The following is a 17,654-nucleotide window of genomic DNA, read 5'->3' as shown; positions in this document are numbered from 1 at the left end:
GAAAGAAAGAAAGAAAGAAAACAAACCATGACTCTTTCCTAATGGCTCTGAGATAGAAATTTGCAGACATAACTACTCATCTAAAAGAGCATCCAAATTTATTTGCCACAAACTCAAACACACATCTATAATATAAAAGTTTTTTTTAAAAAAAGACAGGTATTTTAGGCCAAGGATTAATTTACCTAATACACAAGAAATATCACATAAGACCCCAATAAACTTGATACAAAATTATATGATGTGGCTTCATTCAAACAGATCTGAAGTTCAGACTCAAGTTAAATAACTAGACTGGCTTTTTTATGTCACCCGCTTTCATCAGGGCCTTAATTGCTCGTGCCCTCATCTCAAGTTCTAGCAGCTCCAGCTGCTGTGCAGATGGTTGAACATCTTCTGGTGGAGGAACAGTCAGGGTGGCTACTTTGGGTACCTTTGGGCTAGACTCTGCCAGTCCCAGAATCTCATTCACACTTTTCTCAATATCTTTCTCCAGGTCATCTATCTGACCAGCTTCGTTTTGGACTGTATTTTCTGGGGCCTCAGGAGCAGCTGCTTCTTCGTTGCATGGGCCTTCTATGTCGCTGTCATAAGCATCTGCATTTATACTGAGTACATCACTATCTTCCCCTTTGCCTGTAACAAAAAAAGGGGGGAAAGCCATGTAACCTAAATGCCCTGCGTCAAAATTCCCTTAGTATTTATGATTAAATGGCTTCTCTGACCCCATCTCCCACCAGTGAGCCTCCAGCATGTTCCATAATCCCCACCATATACCCCTCTTCCCCCAACTCAAGTTTCAAAACAGCTCAAATTCATATAAATCCTAATGTAGTTTTCATTCCAAGTTAATAGAACATAGAAACACTGGGAAATTTATTGTATCATATGGTGCTCCCATAATCTATTTTCCTAATTAAAATTTTATAATGTTTCATCATAGTTACAAAATGAAAGCTGATGCTGGAACTCTGGATAGAGTACTTACTATAGAAGAAGTAAAATTTCATTCTATAAGGCATTTAAAGTACTTTGCTTTATAAAGTACAAAACAGGAAAAATATCATCTGCAAGCTGAATACCATGTGCATTGCAATTATCCTATCCACTTGATTCTGAATCAATATATTAAAGGAGAATGCCTAAAGCTATTTTCTAAGATAAAGTAAATCTTTATGAAGAATTTAATTAACAAAGTTAAGACACCGTAATTTTTAAAAATGCACTTGTTATAACTTCTATAACCAATGCTAAGGCCTTGAATATAAATGCAGATTATGACTCTCAACAACTTTGGCCTTGGTGTTGAATATTACTTAACTCCAGACATCATTTACAACGTTGAGTTCCCATTTACAACACCAGTTTATCTCTTAAATGGGTGTGTGTGTGTGTGTGTGTGCGTGCATACACACACGTGTATGTATGTGTGTATGTGTGTGTGTTCACTGGAAATTGACTCCTATACGCCCAGTCTGACTTTATTTTTTATTTTGAAACAGGGTTTCTAAATTTTTTTTTTTTTTTTTTTTTTTTTTGCGGGTCTGGGGATGGAACCCAGGGGCATTTGACCTCTGAGCTACACCCCCTGCCCTATTTTTTATTCTTTATTTTGAAACCAGGTCTCACTGAGTTGCAGAGGGCCTCACTAAGTAGCTGAGGCTGTCCGCGAACCGTGATCCTCCGGGTTTCTAAATTTGAGAGGACCGCACCAAGTTGCTGAGGCTGTCTGTAAAGCTGCAGTGTTCCTGTACTGGGATTACAAATGTGTGCCACCATGCCTGGCTAAGTCTCTAATTTAAAAACAAAAACTATTCACAAACTGTTGGCTTTGATAGCTTTCCTGTATTAAGGGAAGACTTTTTATAAAACACAGATTGACAAATGGAAAATTCTGTTAATACAATGTATAGAAAGGACACAATATAACTCCATTGGTTTTATAACACAATTTATTAGCCTTGAGCAAGCCTCCTATATAGTCTTATAATTTAAAAAATACTCTATTCTGAAATTAAAGTAGAAAATAAATCAATAAATTATTTCATGTTCACAAATAGAATGTGTTAAAAAAAAAATGGTTGCAAGACAAAGTGAGAGGTCATATGTTTTCTGTCATATGTGGAAGATAGGGAGTAATCAGAATGGAGGAGAAAGTCTGTGGAGCCAGGAAGGTGGGAGTGGGGAAGGAACCAGGGTAAAGCTCACCAAGTGCTATATGCATGTATGTTACCATTAATGAACTGCATTATGACATGAGACTACAATGCACCTATAAAAGCAAGAAAAGAAATGGTTGCAAGCCGGGCATGGTGGTGCATGCATGTAATTCCAGCATTCAGGAGGCTGAGACCAGAGGATTGTGGTTTGCGAAGAGCCTCAGCTACTTGGTGAGGCCCTTCGCTAGTGAGACCCTGTTTCAAAATAAAGAATAAAAACTAGGGCAGGGGGTGTAGCTCGAAAGTCAAATGCTTCTGGGTTCCATTCCTAGACCCCCCCCCCACATACACACACACACACACACAAAAAAAAAAAACACTAGAAAAGAAAAAAAAAAAGAAAAAAGAAATGGTTGCAGCCAGGTGTGGTGGCACACACTTAATCCAGTATTTAGGAGCCTGAGATAGAATTGCAGTTTCCAGGATAGCCTCAGAGAGTTGTTCAAAGCCTCCAAAAGTTAATTTTAGTGGCTAACAGGATTTCACACTCTTAAATCTATTCTCACTAACTCAGAAAAAAGAAAATCTGCAAGTTGTTTAAAAGATTTTAATAGATATATTTCTAAAAAAAGAGTGATTTGTTTTTCAAGCTACAGGTTACTGTCAGAGAATGAACAAAGAGTAGAACATAATAGGTAGCTGGACAGAGGAGACAAATTTCAAAGTTCCTAATCCTTACTCCACCACTGAGTATGTGATTTGGGCAAACCCTAGTCTTCTCATTTTCTCTCCTATAAAAATAGAAGAGACTAGCTAGGCGTGGTGGTGCACGCTTGTAAACCCAGCATTTGGGAGGCTAAGACAGAAGGATCCAGACTCGCAGCCAGGCTCAGCTACTTATTGAGGCCCTTTACAACTCAGTGAAGCCCTTTGCAACTCAGTGAGACTCTGTTTCAAAATAAAGCATAAAAAATAGGGCTGGAGGTGTAGATCGTGCCCCTGGTTTCCATCCCCAGTACTGCAAAAATAAATAAATAAATAAATAAATAAATAAATAAATAAATAAGTAAGTAAGTAACCCAAGTGAAATATATATATGTATGTATATATATATAAACTGGCAGAAAATTATTCTTTTTCCCCCTAAGATATGGTTACCACTCATCTTTCACTTACCATCTGTCACCCAAATAATAATGACAACAAAATTGACAGTAGCAACAAAGAATAAATTACAAGTAAGTAAATCCTGCTCTACTAAACACTTTTCACCAAACAACCTTTTTGATAATATATTTCTTGAGCAAAGATGTTATTTCTGTGTACAGACATTATAACTAAAGTTTGCTTATTATTACCTAGGACCAGGGATCAAAGTCACAACTATACAATTCCATATATGTGCTAAATCAGAAAATTAGAATTAGCAGGATTTTTTATGTAATAAATTTGCTTTGAATCTATACGCAGGTAAAATAGAAATTGATAACACTTAAATATTTTCATAAATACATGAAGATATAAACCAGCAGAATATGAAGACATATAAGACAAATCTAGCTGAATGTCACAGTCATCATCACCAGCCCATAATTCTACTGAAAAGCTATAGAGATATACGTAAATATGTAGAGGTAATTTTTTTATGGAGAAAAGATTTTATGGTTTCTCCTTCCCTTTGGAAGAAGGCCTATAGCTTTAGAACACTTTTTTGTGACTATGAAGCATCATTTTTAATTCTGTTTATATAAGTTTTTATTTATTTATTTATTTATTTATTTATTTTTGGTGGTCCTGGGGGTAGAACCCAGGGACCTTCTACCTCCAGGCTATACTCCCAGACCTATTTTTATATTTTACTTGGAAACAGAATCTCTTAAGCCAGCTGAGGCGAGCTTCGAAGCTGTGCAATCCTCCTGTCTCTGCCTCCCAAGCACAGGGATTACAAGCGTGTGTCACCACGCCTGGCCTTATATAAGTTTATTTTAGAAGTAACCACAGCTAAAGAGCCTCTCTGTCATGGGCTTACATAATAAAATGTTTACTATATAAAGATATCCAGATCAAAATATTTACATGTGTATTCCTAATATTTTATTTTTTCTAATATTTTTAAAAAGAAAAATATGAATAAGAAATGTTTTTCAAGATGAGCATGGTGGTGCATGCTTATAATCCCAGTACTTCAGAGGCTGAGACAGGAGGATTGCAAGTTCACAGTCAGCCTCAGCTATTTAGTGAAGCCCTCTACAATTTAGTGAGACTTTGTTTCAAAATAAAGAATAAAAAATCTGGCTGGAGATGTAGGTTGGAGGTAAAATGCCCTGGGTTCAATCCCCAGCACCATACACACAAAAAAGTTTTTCATTTATCTTTTTCTACAAGTATATTTATTTTTTTTCTATGAGTGTGCTTCAAACTTTTTACTCAGCAGAAGATGGGCTTTGCTTTATTTTTAATTATCAAAAGCAGTACATCTATTCTATCACTGAAGAAAGGTACTCTATTCTTCATAACATAGTATTGGTAAATGCATTTATATGTTCCATCTGCCCATACCTGTACCACAGATGCCAAACCTTTGGAAAATTATATACCTGATTTTGAAATTTTAAAAAATGCTTCACATAAGCTTTTTATTTCAAAAATTCGAGAAAGTTAAATGATTTGTGTAACCGAATAGAAAGAATGAATTATTTAAAAATCTTAGAGTCAAATTTCAAGTTTTTGATCATTTCTTATTTTTCATCACTCCAGCAACTCAATTTTTAAAGGGCATCATTTGCAAATATATGAAAACATTTCCATAGACAATTTATCTCATCATTGATATAAGGAGGGACATTTTCCTTATCAATTGTGATCTTTATAGTCAAAAGGTAAGTTTTTACATTTTTTTTTTTATGGTACTGGAGATTGAACCCAAGGGTATTCTATCGCTGAGTTATACCCCTTCCCTTTTTAATTTCTACTTTGAAACAGGGTCTTGCTAACTTTTTGAGGCTGGCCTTGGGGAGGAGAGTTTAAAAGCTGAAGAGAAAGAAAGGAAAATAAATTTTTCTAATTTTGCTGTATGTATATGCTATTTCTTCAACCTTTAATAAGAATTTAATCTTACAAAAAGTGTTCAAAGAAAAAGTAAAATCAGTGTTAAATTACCAAAAAAGATATCATCTAAAGACAAAAATAATTGTAGAATTTCTATAAAATCTAAGATAGGATCAAAGTGTCAGAGAAATAAAGCAAAGCAAAGCACAAGTGAGGCCACCTCATGTAAGTTCTTTATTAGATATAATCCTTTATCAGAGAGTCTTGGAAGCAGGGAGTTTCCTTTGGAGCAAACAGCACCAGAGTTAAAGTTGGATTCCCTCAGAATAAGCTGGACTCCCCCTTCCCTTCCCCTTCTTGCCACAGGTCCAGGTACTCTACCCTCTAGGGAGAGTTATACCCCATGTACTTCCTACCAAAAACTAAACCTGTTAGAGTAACAAAACTATACAAACCTGCCACCACCTAACACACACACACACACACACACACACACACACACACAGCAACAAATGGAAGGACTAGGACTAACAGAGGAAAAAATAAAGAAAATCCATGGATCACAAACAAGGCTTAGGGAGTCTACTTAGTATCCTAGAGACAAACTTCCATACTGCAACAATAAGTACAGGGTACAATGGAAAAGAGCCAGAGAGCAAGACTGTTAAAAATTCAAAACAGTTATCAAAAACAAGCATTGTATGGTTCTGGATGATAATGTTAAGGAAATATCCCCAAAGGCACTAAAAAAAAAAAAAAATGAGATTCAAAATATGCAATAAAGGCTAAGAGATGAGGATGAACGACTCATGAAATCCAACACCAACCTAACAGTTAATTCCACAGATATTACTGAACACTTGCTATGTATAAGACACTGTTGTTAACACTAAGGAAATGGCAGTAAACAAAGCAGTCCTTGCCTTACCTTTAAGTCATAGGAGAGAGACTAAAAATATATAAATATGTCAAACACTCTGAAGGTAAAAAAAAAAAAAAGAAGGCAAGACAAGAAAATAGCGGCAGGTAGATTCAAAGTATGATCATTATGATCTGACAAAATTTTCAGCAGGAACTTGAATAAAGTGACAAAATAAGTCAGAGAGCAAGTAAAGAGACTAGAAAGCTGGGCGCCAGTAGGCTGAGACAGGAGGATGGCAGGTTCATGGCCAGCCTCAGCAACTCAGCCAGGCCCTGCACAACCTAGTGAGATTCTACTTAAAAATTACAATAATAAAATAGGGTTGGGAATATAGCTCAGAGGTAGCATGCCCCTGAGTTTAATTCCTTTCCCAGAACCACAAAAAAAAAAAAAAAAAAAGCTTACAAATAAGGAAAATAATTTAGCCGGAACTGGTACACACCTGTAATCTCAGTACTTGGGAGGCTACAACAAGAGAATTGTATAATTTAATTAAAACCTCAGCAATTTAGTGAGACCCTGCTTAAAATATATATTAAAAAAAAGAGATAGTTCAGAGGTAGAATGCCCCTGGGTATAATTCCCAGTACAAAAAACAAACAAACAAACAAACAAACAAACAACACACACAAAAAAAAAACCAGAAAACTGATCTAGAAGAAAACCTATCTCCATTTTGAAGGGTGGGACATGACTAGAGGAGATGAATCAATGGGGGCATGGCCTTAAGGACTGTACCTCTCCCTGGCTCCCTCCTCTCTTTCTCTCCTTCCTGGCCACCACAAGGCAAGAGAGCTTTCTCCCAAAGCTCTGCCATCCAGCAGTTTCTACCTTGGAGCCAGGCAACCATGGACCTTTAAAACCTCTAAAATCATGAACCAATTAACCTTTCTTCCACCAAGTTTTTGGGTGTTTTGGTCACAGTGACAGAAAAGCTGAACAAAACAGGTAGTATCCAAAATTATTGCCTCTGAAGGCATCATCATTCTTCTGTGATAAGAAGTACAACTGAAAATCCTACAACTCTCTTATATCTGATAAGTAAATAGTTTGGGCCTCCCATTGGGCCACAAGAACAAGCTGACATATGAGAGTCCTCACTATAACCTTTCCTCTAGCAATCTGAAGGTAAGCAGGAAGAAAATCTTTAAAAGGTCATTTATCATTTCTTCTACCATTTGACTAAACAGGCTTCTCACAAAAGAAAATTTTGACATCAAAATCTAGTAAATCTGAAAACACCCAAAGGGAAAAGAAAGTGAAGGCAGAATAGCTATCTCAGTAGCCATATGTCCAAGTACTAGAGTTTAGCCATGTACCTTTTCCCCCAATGATCTCTTGAGACTTACTCAGTGAGTCACACACTCAAAACCTGTCAGCTAGTAACATCTCAATGTTCCAAAATCTACTCAACCAAGGAAGACATGCCCAGCCTCACTGTCTACTTCACAATTATGTTTCCTACAGCAACACTTTGCTCTTTACACATAAATACAAGCTCAGAGTTATTTAAGACTTGATTCTAATTTTCGATAATGCAGAGGTTGTTAGTATGAAAAGAGTAGAAATTCATTTCACTGAACATATAGAAATCCTTCCCTAAAACTAGGAACATTTTGAATGAAGCAAGAAAAACAATGGAAGTTGTTGATTTACCCTAATTATTTCCACAAGGAAAGATATGTGAAGTAGTAGTAGGAATCTCTGGATAAAATAACTGTCACTTTAGCATTTATGACACTGAAAGTTGAAAAAATATTTTAAAATGCCCTAGATGTGTTTTTAAGGATGGTCAGAAATAGGTATACTCTGAGCTGGGTGTGGTGGTGCACACCTATAATATCAGTACTTGGAAGGCTGAGACAGGAGGATTGCAGATTCAGGGACAACCTCAGCAAGTAGTGAGACTCTCATCAACCTAGCAAGACCCTGTTTCCAAATAAGAAATAAAATTGGGCTGGTAGAATGCCTCTGGGTTCAATTCCCAGTATCAAAAAGAGAAAAAAGAAAAAGAAAAGGTATACTCTCATGGGTAAAGACAATTCAAGATTGTGGAAAATACTCAAATATAAACTATGTAAGTTATCCCAATGATGAACTGTTTGAAGAAATGTGAGCTCTTCTCTACCACTGCCACATATTTAAAAAGAGCACATAATCAATGATTGATATAAAACTACTGGTATGAATCTAGATAATCAAACTAGATAAATCTAAAGGCTAAGGGAAAGAAAAACAAATGACTCAGTTTTAGTAAACCTGAGAGAAAAGCAAGCTCAGAAGCAACATAATCTTTGGAAACGGCAGGTGAAAGAAATTAGTACTCTGTTTGGCTTTAATTTTGTTCTACTAATAATGTATATACTGGACAGGGTAGAACAGAAAGAATTTCTCCACCCATCTATCTCCTTACTCATTTGAAATAATTCATTTATTAAGTCCACCTACATGAACTAGCACTAAATGCTTAAAGAAACCTAAGATATACCCTTTTGGCTAATGAAGGTCTCCATTTAACAAAGATAGTTATGGCCAGGCATGATGGTATACACTTGTAATCTCATTACTTGGGAGTCTGAAACAGAAGGATCACAGGTTCACAGCCAGCTTCATCAATTTACTAAGGCCTCTGAAACTTAAGTGAGACCCTATTTTTAAAAAAATAATAGAAGACTCAGAGTGTAGCCTAGAGGTAGAATGCCCCTGGCTTCAGTCCTTAGTACCACAAAAAATATATTAAAAAGAAAATAGTCTCAGAGATAGAACGCTCCTAGTTCAGTCTCTAATACCAAGAGGTAGAATGTTTCTCAGATCAGTCTCTAACACCAAAAGGTCGGAGTATAAGCAATGGCATCAAACACAGCTGGTAAGTTGAGTAAGGAGTAGTAACCAGTGAAATGACTGCTAACAGTAGTTCACTAGAGAGGAGGGCACTGATTGCACAGAGAAATGGAACTACAGGTATCAAAAGAAAATGGGAATGTTATATAAATGGAGTGGTCTTGGCAACACAAAGAGTATATTCATTTTAACATTTTAAGGGAAGGGATATAAATATAGAGAGGTTAAGGTAAAGGTAGATATGAAAATCTGTACACATCTATTTCCCTTTATTAGAGAAGTTCTTTTTTATTTATTTATTTTTTGTGGTACTGGGGATTGAGCCCAGACATTCAATCCTGGGTTCAATCCTCAGTACCTCCAAGCTATACACCCAGCCCTATTTTTTATTCTGTATTTTTTCAAACGATTATTTGTTTTATTTGTTATTTTCATGTAAATCATATTGAAAATGGCATACATCCACACAGTGCTTGGTGCCCTCTTCCCCCTCCACTTCCCCTTTCCCCCCCTCAAGAATGAGTGTCCAAGTTAACCATTCTACATTCACACTTACACACATATTCGAATGTAGCTTCTACAGTTAATCAACCTTAGCCTTCTTCCTCTCCTACCCTTCCTTTCTAGCTTTGCTGAGGTTTCCCCTCTATAAACACTTCACAAAAGAAGAGATACAAATGGCCAATAGAAACATGAAAAAATGTTCAACATCATTAGCCATCAGGGAGATGCAAATCAAAACTACGCTGAGATTCCATCTAACCCCAATCAGAGTGGCAAGCATAAAAGAAGTCAAAAAACAACAAATGCTGGCGAGGGTGTGGGGAAAGAGGAACTCTTTTACACTGTTGGTGGGAGTGCAAACTAGTGCAGCTGCTATAGAGATCAACGTGGATATTCCAAACAGTAATTTTTTTTTAAAAAACAAAACTAAGACAACAAAGAGTTTATATATAACTGATAGGCATTTTTTTTTGCATTTTTGCTCTTTTAATACCTTGGGTTTTAGCACATTATTTTGCTTTAAAATTTTATGCCATAGTATTTAAGTTACAAAATTTGAAGGAGAAGAGAAAATATCACAAAATGTCTTTGCCTACTCTTCTGAGAAAAAGGCATACCTTAGTTTCAAAACATAATTGAAAGAATTTTAAGGGCAGCATGGAACTTCATGCTTCCATTTACATTTATCTATAACCTAAAGTAAAAATGTAGTGAAGATCATGTGAAATACGATAAAAGGGGGAAAATTATATTTTTAGGTAAATATTTCACAGACTAAACAAAAAGAAAAATTAAAAAAACTTTTTGTGTGTGCAACTGAATTGAATAGACATTGCACAAAAGAAGAGATACAAATGTCTAATATATACATCATGCAAAGATGTTCAACATTATTAGCCATCAGGGAGGTGCAAATCAAAACTAAGCTGTGATTCCATCTAACCCCAATCAGAGTGCAAGCATAAAGAAGTCAAATAACAACAAATGCTGGCAAGGAAGTGGGGAAAGAGGAACTCTTTTACATTGTTGGCTGGAGTGCATTTTACACTGTTGGTGGGAGTGCAATCTATTTCAGCCGCTATTGAGATTAGTGTGGAGATTCCTTAGAAAACTGGGAATGGATCCACCCTATAATCAGGCTATACCTCTCCTGGGTATCATTCCAAAGGGGTTGATATCAGAGAACTACAGTAACATATGCATACCCATGCTCATAGCAAAACAATTCATAATTGCCAAAATATGGAACCAGCTTAGGTCTCCATCAACAGATGAATGGATTGCAAAATTATGGGAAATACACACAATGGAATTCTATCCAGCAATAAAGAAGAACAAAATCATGTCATTCGCAAAAAGATGGAAAGACCTGGAGAACATTATGTGAAGTGAGATCAGCCAAGCATAGAAAGAGAAGGGACATATGTTTTCTCTAATATGTACAAACTAGGGAGTATTAGAGATACCAAAGGGACTCTAGATAATGGAGAGAAGTTCTTTATAGGCCAAAGACATTGTATTTAACTTTCTATCCTTGGTGCCTAGCACAAAATAAGTTTGTGGGTGAAGGAATCAGCTTCAAAATTTGAAGAGATATCATTCAAAAGGTAGTAATATTATTTTCTATAATCCAAAAGGCACAGAGAACCAGTTAGTACAAGTTACATAAAACAATAGCCACAGGGTACAATGGCAAACAGATGCAGTCCAAACTACTTGTGAGGCCGAGGTGGGAGGACCACTTGAGCCCAGATATTCAAGATCAGCCTTCCTAGGTAACATAGCAAGACCCCATCTCAAAAGAAAAAGAAAGAAACAAACAAAGAAAGAAAGAGAAAAAGTAACAGCTTGAATAATATTTAGGTAATGAGGCAGAAAAAAATAATGGTGACAGAAATAATTATAACAAGAGCTAATATTTATTGAGCATTTAATTTGTACTAAGCACTTCTCCAAAACACTTTACATGTATTACTTCATTCAATCTTTATACCAACACAATAAAATGGGCATTCACTATCCCCATTTTGTAAATGAGGAAGTTGAAGAACACAGAGTTTAAGTAACTTGATCTAATTTATACAGTTACTACAACAGAACCAGAATTCTAAATAGTCTATTTCCAAAATCTATTCACTTAAACATCCTACTATTTTCCAGATCATAATCATACCATGGGAACTTCAAAGCTTAGAATGTTGGTTCAGACTGAATAGAAATTCTTATCAATCCCTTAAGTAATAACAGGTCCCACCAGAAAAAAAATGTAATATTGTAGGAAACATATGCCTGGAAAGTATACAGTAAATATGAATAAATATTAAGAAAAGAGGTACAAACTGGGAGAAAATATTTGCACAACACATCTGATTAAAGTATCCAAAATATATAAAGAACTCTTAAAATTCAACAAAATAAAATATATAACTCAATTTAAAAAATGTGCAAAAGAATCATCTCTTCACAGGTATGAGAAACTGATGCATATATACAGATCCCTAAGGGCTGTTCATATTTCTGATGAACACAGCTAAGTCACAGACATAAAAGTGATCTTGTATTTCCTCTCTGCAAGGGAACAATGTACCGAAATTTAAAATCTGAATAGATCCTAAGTACCGCATAAATAAGTAGGACACTGCATAGTCTCCCTATAAAAAATGAGTTATCGCTGGTGTGGTTGGTGCACATCTATAATCCCAGTACTTGGGAGGCGGAGACAGAAGGATCGGAGGTGCCAGGCCAGGGTGCAGTAACTTAGCATAGACTCTTGTTTCAAAATTACAAAAAAAAAAAAAAAGGGCTAGGATTGTGGTTCAGATATAGAATAGAATGCCCTTGAGTTCAATTTACTTACACACACAACCAATTTATAAATGCACCTTTTCATTGCCTCATACCCTCCATCAGTAACAGGCAAGGCATACATAATAGATACATCCATCAACACATATGTGCTATGGAAGAATAATACATTATGATGGTTGAGAAAGTTTCCAAAGGAAGTTGAAAGTCTCTTCTACTCCTGAGAAAAATTAAATGAACTCCAATAGGGGCAGCATTACTGCTTCTTTTTTTTTTTTTACATCAAGCAAAAGATTACTGCAAATTGTTTCATCCCATGTGAATGACATAGAATTCTATTTTGCTTATGGGTGTATCAGAAACAGCTTACTTTTTTATATATGCTTTATTGAGATGAATAGAAAACATATCATGAATAATATAGTATAATATGCAAAAAAGTCCAAAGACACTTAACAAAGAAAATATAGAAATGACAAATAAATATATAAAAATACATTTAACATCATCTATCATTAGGGAATTGCAAAGGAAAACATTAAGAGACTATTATAGACCTATTAAAATGGTCAAAATCCAAAACACTGACACCAGTAAGTGCTGACAACATGGCACAATAGAAACTTTCACTCATTTTTGTTGGGACAGCAAAATAACAAGACATTTTAGAATAAAATTTGGCAACCAGGCATGGTGCATGCTTCTAATTCCAGTACTTGGGAGACTGAAACAGGAGGATCACAGGTTCATAGCTAGCCTCCTCAACTTAAATCACATTTCCAAATAAAAAATAAAACGAGGCTAGCGGTGTAACTCAGAGAAAGAATGCCCCTGGCTTCAATCTCTAGTACCACACATAATAATAATAATAATAATAATAATAATAATAATAATAATAAATTTGGCAGATTCTTATAAAATTAGACTTGATATTTACCTAAATCAGTAGCAAAGTTATGTCCACATAAAAATTTGCATGTGATACTTTGTTCATAACTGCTAAAACTTGGAAGCAATCAAAATGCCCTTCAGTGGGCAAATGGATAAATTTGCTGTACATCCATAGAATGGAAAATTATATGGTGATTTAAAAAATTGGGATTAGAAAAATTAGGGTGTGGTGGTGCACACTTATAATCCCAGCATTTGGGAGCCTGAGACAGGAGGGTGGTTCACGAATAGCTTCAGCTACTCAGTGAGGCCCTTTGCAACTCAGTGAGACTGTTTCAAAACAAAGAATTTTTTTAAAAAGGGCTGGGGGTGTAGCTTGGAGGTAGAATACTCTTGGGTTCCATCCCCAGTACTACAAATAATAATAATAATAATAATAATAATAATAATAATAATAATAATAATAATAATAATAATTGGGCTTGCCCAGCATAGTGGCACAAGCCTGTAATCCTAGTATATGGGAAGCTGAAACAGTCTCAGGAAGTAGTAAGACACTCAGCAATCTAGCAAGATCCTGTTTCAAAATAAAAATAAAATAGGGTTGGGGGTGTAGCTCAAAAGCAGAAGGCCCCTGGATTTATCTCCAGTACCACCAAAAAAAAAAAAAAAAAAAAAAACACTTGAGGCCGGGCGTGGTGGCGCACGCTTGTAATCCCCGCGCTTGGGAGGCGGAGACAGGAGGATCGCGCAGGTTCGAAGCCAGCCGCGCTGGCGTAAGAGACCCTGTTTCAAAAATATAAAATAGGTCTGGGAGTGTAGCCTGGAGGCAGAAGGGCTTCCAGGAACCCCAGTACCACCAAAGAAAAAAAAAAAACACTTGGCTACCAGGCCACAAAAAGACAGAGGGAATCTTCACATGCATATTGCAAAGTGAAAGAAGCCAGTCTAAGGCTGTACACTGCATGACTCCAGCTATATGACATCCCAGAAAGGCAAAACTACTGGGGTTTAGGAGTGAGAAATCAAAGATGAATAGGTAGGACACAGGATTTTTAAGGCAATGAAATTATTCTGTATGACAGTACATACATGTCATTACATAAGTATCAAAACCCATGGTAAAATACAACGAGTGAATCTTAGTGTAAACTATAAACTTTAATAAATAATGTACTAATTCACTCACTGGGATAGAAATTGTAAACAAATATATGGATACTCTCTTTACTTTCTGCCCAATTTTTCTGTTAAAAAAAAAAAACTCTTTTAGCCAGGCATGGTAGCACATACTTGTAATCCCAGTCCTTAAGAGGCTGAGACAGGAGGATCGCAGGTTCATGGGCAGCATCAGCCTACTTAGTGAGGCTCTCTACAAACTTAGTGAGACCCTGTTTCAAAATAGAGAATATAAAATAGGACTGAATGTATAACTCAGAAGTAGAATGCCCCTGAGTTCAATCCCTAGTTCCCCCCAAAAAAATCCTCTTTTAATTAAAAAAAAATTTTTTTTAATGTTAGTTTTCTGTAAGGTCAGTATCTGTATCAAGTATATGATGTAGTAGTTAAAAGTGCTAAATAAATAATAGACTATGCATAAATCAGAATTCAGGCCTGGTCTTGCTATCTTTTTCCTTTGGTAGGAGCACTCTGATAAGAAAAGGACATTTCCTAATGAAATAGACAAGAATGTAATGACTGAAAAGTGCAGTGTCCCAAAAGATACCCACGCTCCTACTGAAGACTTGGCCTACGCAACTTCTAAAGGTAGCCAAACTATGGAACCAGCCAAGATGTCCATCAACAGATGAATGGATTACAAAACTGTGGGATATGTACACAATGGAATATTACTCAGCCATCAAAAAAAACCTCAATTACATCATTTTCAGGGAAATGGATGGAACTGGAGGACATTATGCTAAGTGAGATTAGGCAGTCACAAAAAATAAGAAATCAGATGCTTTCCCTAATATGTGAGAGTTAGGGAGAAATGGGTCATAGGAGGAACTCTTGAAAGAGGAAATCCTATAGAGGAGCAAACAAGACAACCTAAAGGAGGAGAAAGGAGGGGGCAAGAGGAAAATCTCTAAAACACACAATGTACTTAAACATATCGAAGTCAATCACTAAGCCAAGCAAGGGAGGGAGGGAGGGACGGGGAGGGAATGGGGTGGGAATTGGGTAGGGGTTAAATCAGCAACGAGTACATGTTTGTACACACAAGTTTTTTACCCCAATAAGTTGTATGAATATAATGCACCAAAAAAAAATTTTTTTTTAATGTATCACAGGATAGAATTTTTAAATGGGTATAAAAAAAGTCTCAGCTACTTAGTGAGGCTCTCCACAACTTAGTAAGGACCCTGTTTCAAAATAAAGAATAAAAAAATTGAGCTAGGGGTGTAGCTTAGAGATAGAAGCCCCTGGGCTCAATCCTCCCTTAAAAAAAAAAAAAAAAAGTGGGTATAAAAAAAACATACAAGTAAACATTTTTCTCAATATACTAAATCAAACCAACCTTCCTTCCTTCGTTCCTTCCTTTTTTCGTTTCTTCCTTCCTTCCTTGTGGTAATAGGGATTAAAGCCAGGAGAACTCTACCTTTTTTTAATTTGAGTCAGGGTATCCCCAAATTACCCAGGCTAGCTTCCAACCTGCCATCCTCTTGCCTCAGTTCTCCAAGTTAACTGAGATTACAGGCCTGGCCAACACACTCAGCTCATGTGACTTATAATTTCATTCTTGACAAAACGGACATGGGGCATTATGCATCCCAAAGCCTTGCCACTCAACCTTCTTTCTTTCTTTCTTTTTTTTTTTTTCCCTTAATCTTAGAATGGTCTTACCTCTTTTGTTTTGTGTTGTTCCTGGGGATTGAAGCTAGGGGCATTCTACTTTGAGCTACATTCTCAACCCTTTTTATCTTTTTTATTTTGAAACAGAGTCTCATGAAGTTACCGAAGGTCTCATTAACTTGGTAAGGCTGGCCTTGAACCTGCAATTCTTCTGTCTCAGCCTCCCCAAAACTGCTATGACACCCAGCTAGAAAAGTCCTACATTTAAAAGTAACAGGAGCCAGGCGTGGTGGCACATGCTTGTAATTCCAGCATTTGGGAGGCTGAGACAAGAGTATGGCAGTTCAAAGATAGCTTCAGCTATGTAGCGAGGCCCTATGCAACTCAGTGAGACCCTGTTTCAAAATAAAAAATAAAAAATAGAGCAGGGAATGTAGCTCGAAGGTATGATGCCCCCGGGTTCCATCCCCAGTACCACTAAATAAATAAATAAATAAATAAATAAATAAATAAATAAATAAATAAATAAATATGTGCAACAGGAGACTTCAAAAGGTACAAAAAATGGTATGGGTTAATTCTCCATACCAAAAGTCATATTCATCCTTTCATTCAACTACTTTCTATAGAGGCAAAAAATTAGAAGGATCCTGTTTAGTTTTGTTGTTGGTTAATAACTTGTAAAAATACTGAACAATAATTTTAAAAAATGAAAATTCTTCTTGCCAGGCATGGTGGCGCACGCTTGTAATCCCTGCACTTGGGAGGCGGAGACAGGAGGATCACGCAGGTTTGAAGCCAGCCTTGCTGGCTTAAGAGACCCTGTTTCCAAATAAAAAAATATAAAAATCGGCCTGGGAGTGTAGCCCAGAGGTAGAGGGTTTCCAAAAACCCCAGTACCAAAAAAATAAAAAATAAAAATTTTAAATAGTCTTACATAGTTTTATATTTATTATCTTTGCTCTCAAGAACATATTCTAAAACTAAAACTATCTAACTGAAACTTTGTCCCCTTTGTTCACTATCTCCCCAATCCCACTCCTTGTAATTCTTTATTAGTATAAAAAGAATGGGAGCTGGTTATGGTGGCACATGCCTGTATTCCCAGTATTTGGAAGGCTAAAACAGGAGGATTATAGGTTCAAAGCCAACCTCAGCAATTACTGAGGCTCTAAGCAACCTAGTGAGACCTTGTTTCCAAATAAAAAATTAGGCTTAGCTCAAGGTAGAACATCTCAGGGTTCAATCCTCAGTACCACAAAAAAAATAAAAAATAAAGAAAGAAAAAGCCAGGCATGGTGGCGCGTGTTTGTAATCCTAGCTCTTAAGAGGCTGAGACAGGAGAATCGCACAGGTTAGAAGCCAGCCTCAGCTACTTAGTGAGGCTCTCAGCAACTTAGTAAGACCCTGTTTCCAAATAAACTATAAAATAGGTCTGGCAGTATAGCCTGGAGCTAGAAAGCCCTTGGGTTCCACCACCAGTACCACCAAAAAAAAAAAAAAAAGAATGACGTGTCAACCTCTTAGTGAAAACCATTTTTCAACACTCACCCCAGCACATATATTGTATTCACTTAAAAATTTATATGTACTATTATTATTTAATATATTTATATAATCTGAAATTTTAAAATACTTAAAAATATGAGTTTGTATTATTTACTTCAGAAGTTCTGGTATTTGCTTCC

General features: G+C 36.2%; 1 protein-coding gene across 2 annotated transcripts in view; it reads right to left on the bottom strand.

The window, feature by feature from the left end:
* Positions 1 to 289: 289 nt before the first annotated feature.
* CAAP1 (caspase activity and apoptosis inhibitor 1) overlaps positions 290 to 17,654 on the bottom strand; it is a gene marked incomplete at both ends in the record, with an annotated part of 59,543 nt that continues 42,178 nt past the window's right edge. For both annotated transcript variants that reach the window (XM_080709387.1, XM_080709388.1), the window contains one exon: positions 290 to 636. In XM_080709387.1, coding sequence (XP_080565513.1) covers positions 290 to 636 — 347 coding nt within the window. The remainder of the gene's footprint in view (positions 637 to 17,654) is intronic.

Source organism: Muscardinus avellanarius (assembly GCF_963383645.1).
Source record: "Muscardinus avellanarius genome assembly, chromosome: 13".
NCBI lineage: Eukaryota > Metazoa > Chordata > Mammalia > Rodentia > Gliridae > Muscardinus > Muscardinus avellanarius.
The sequence above is the reverse complement of the archived record's forward strand: the minus strand, read 5'-3'. Positions and strand labels throughout refer to the sequence as shown.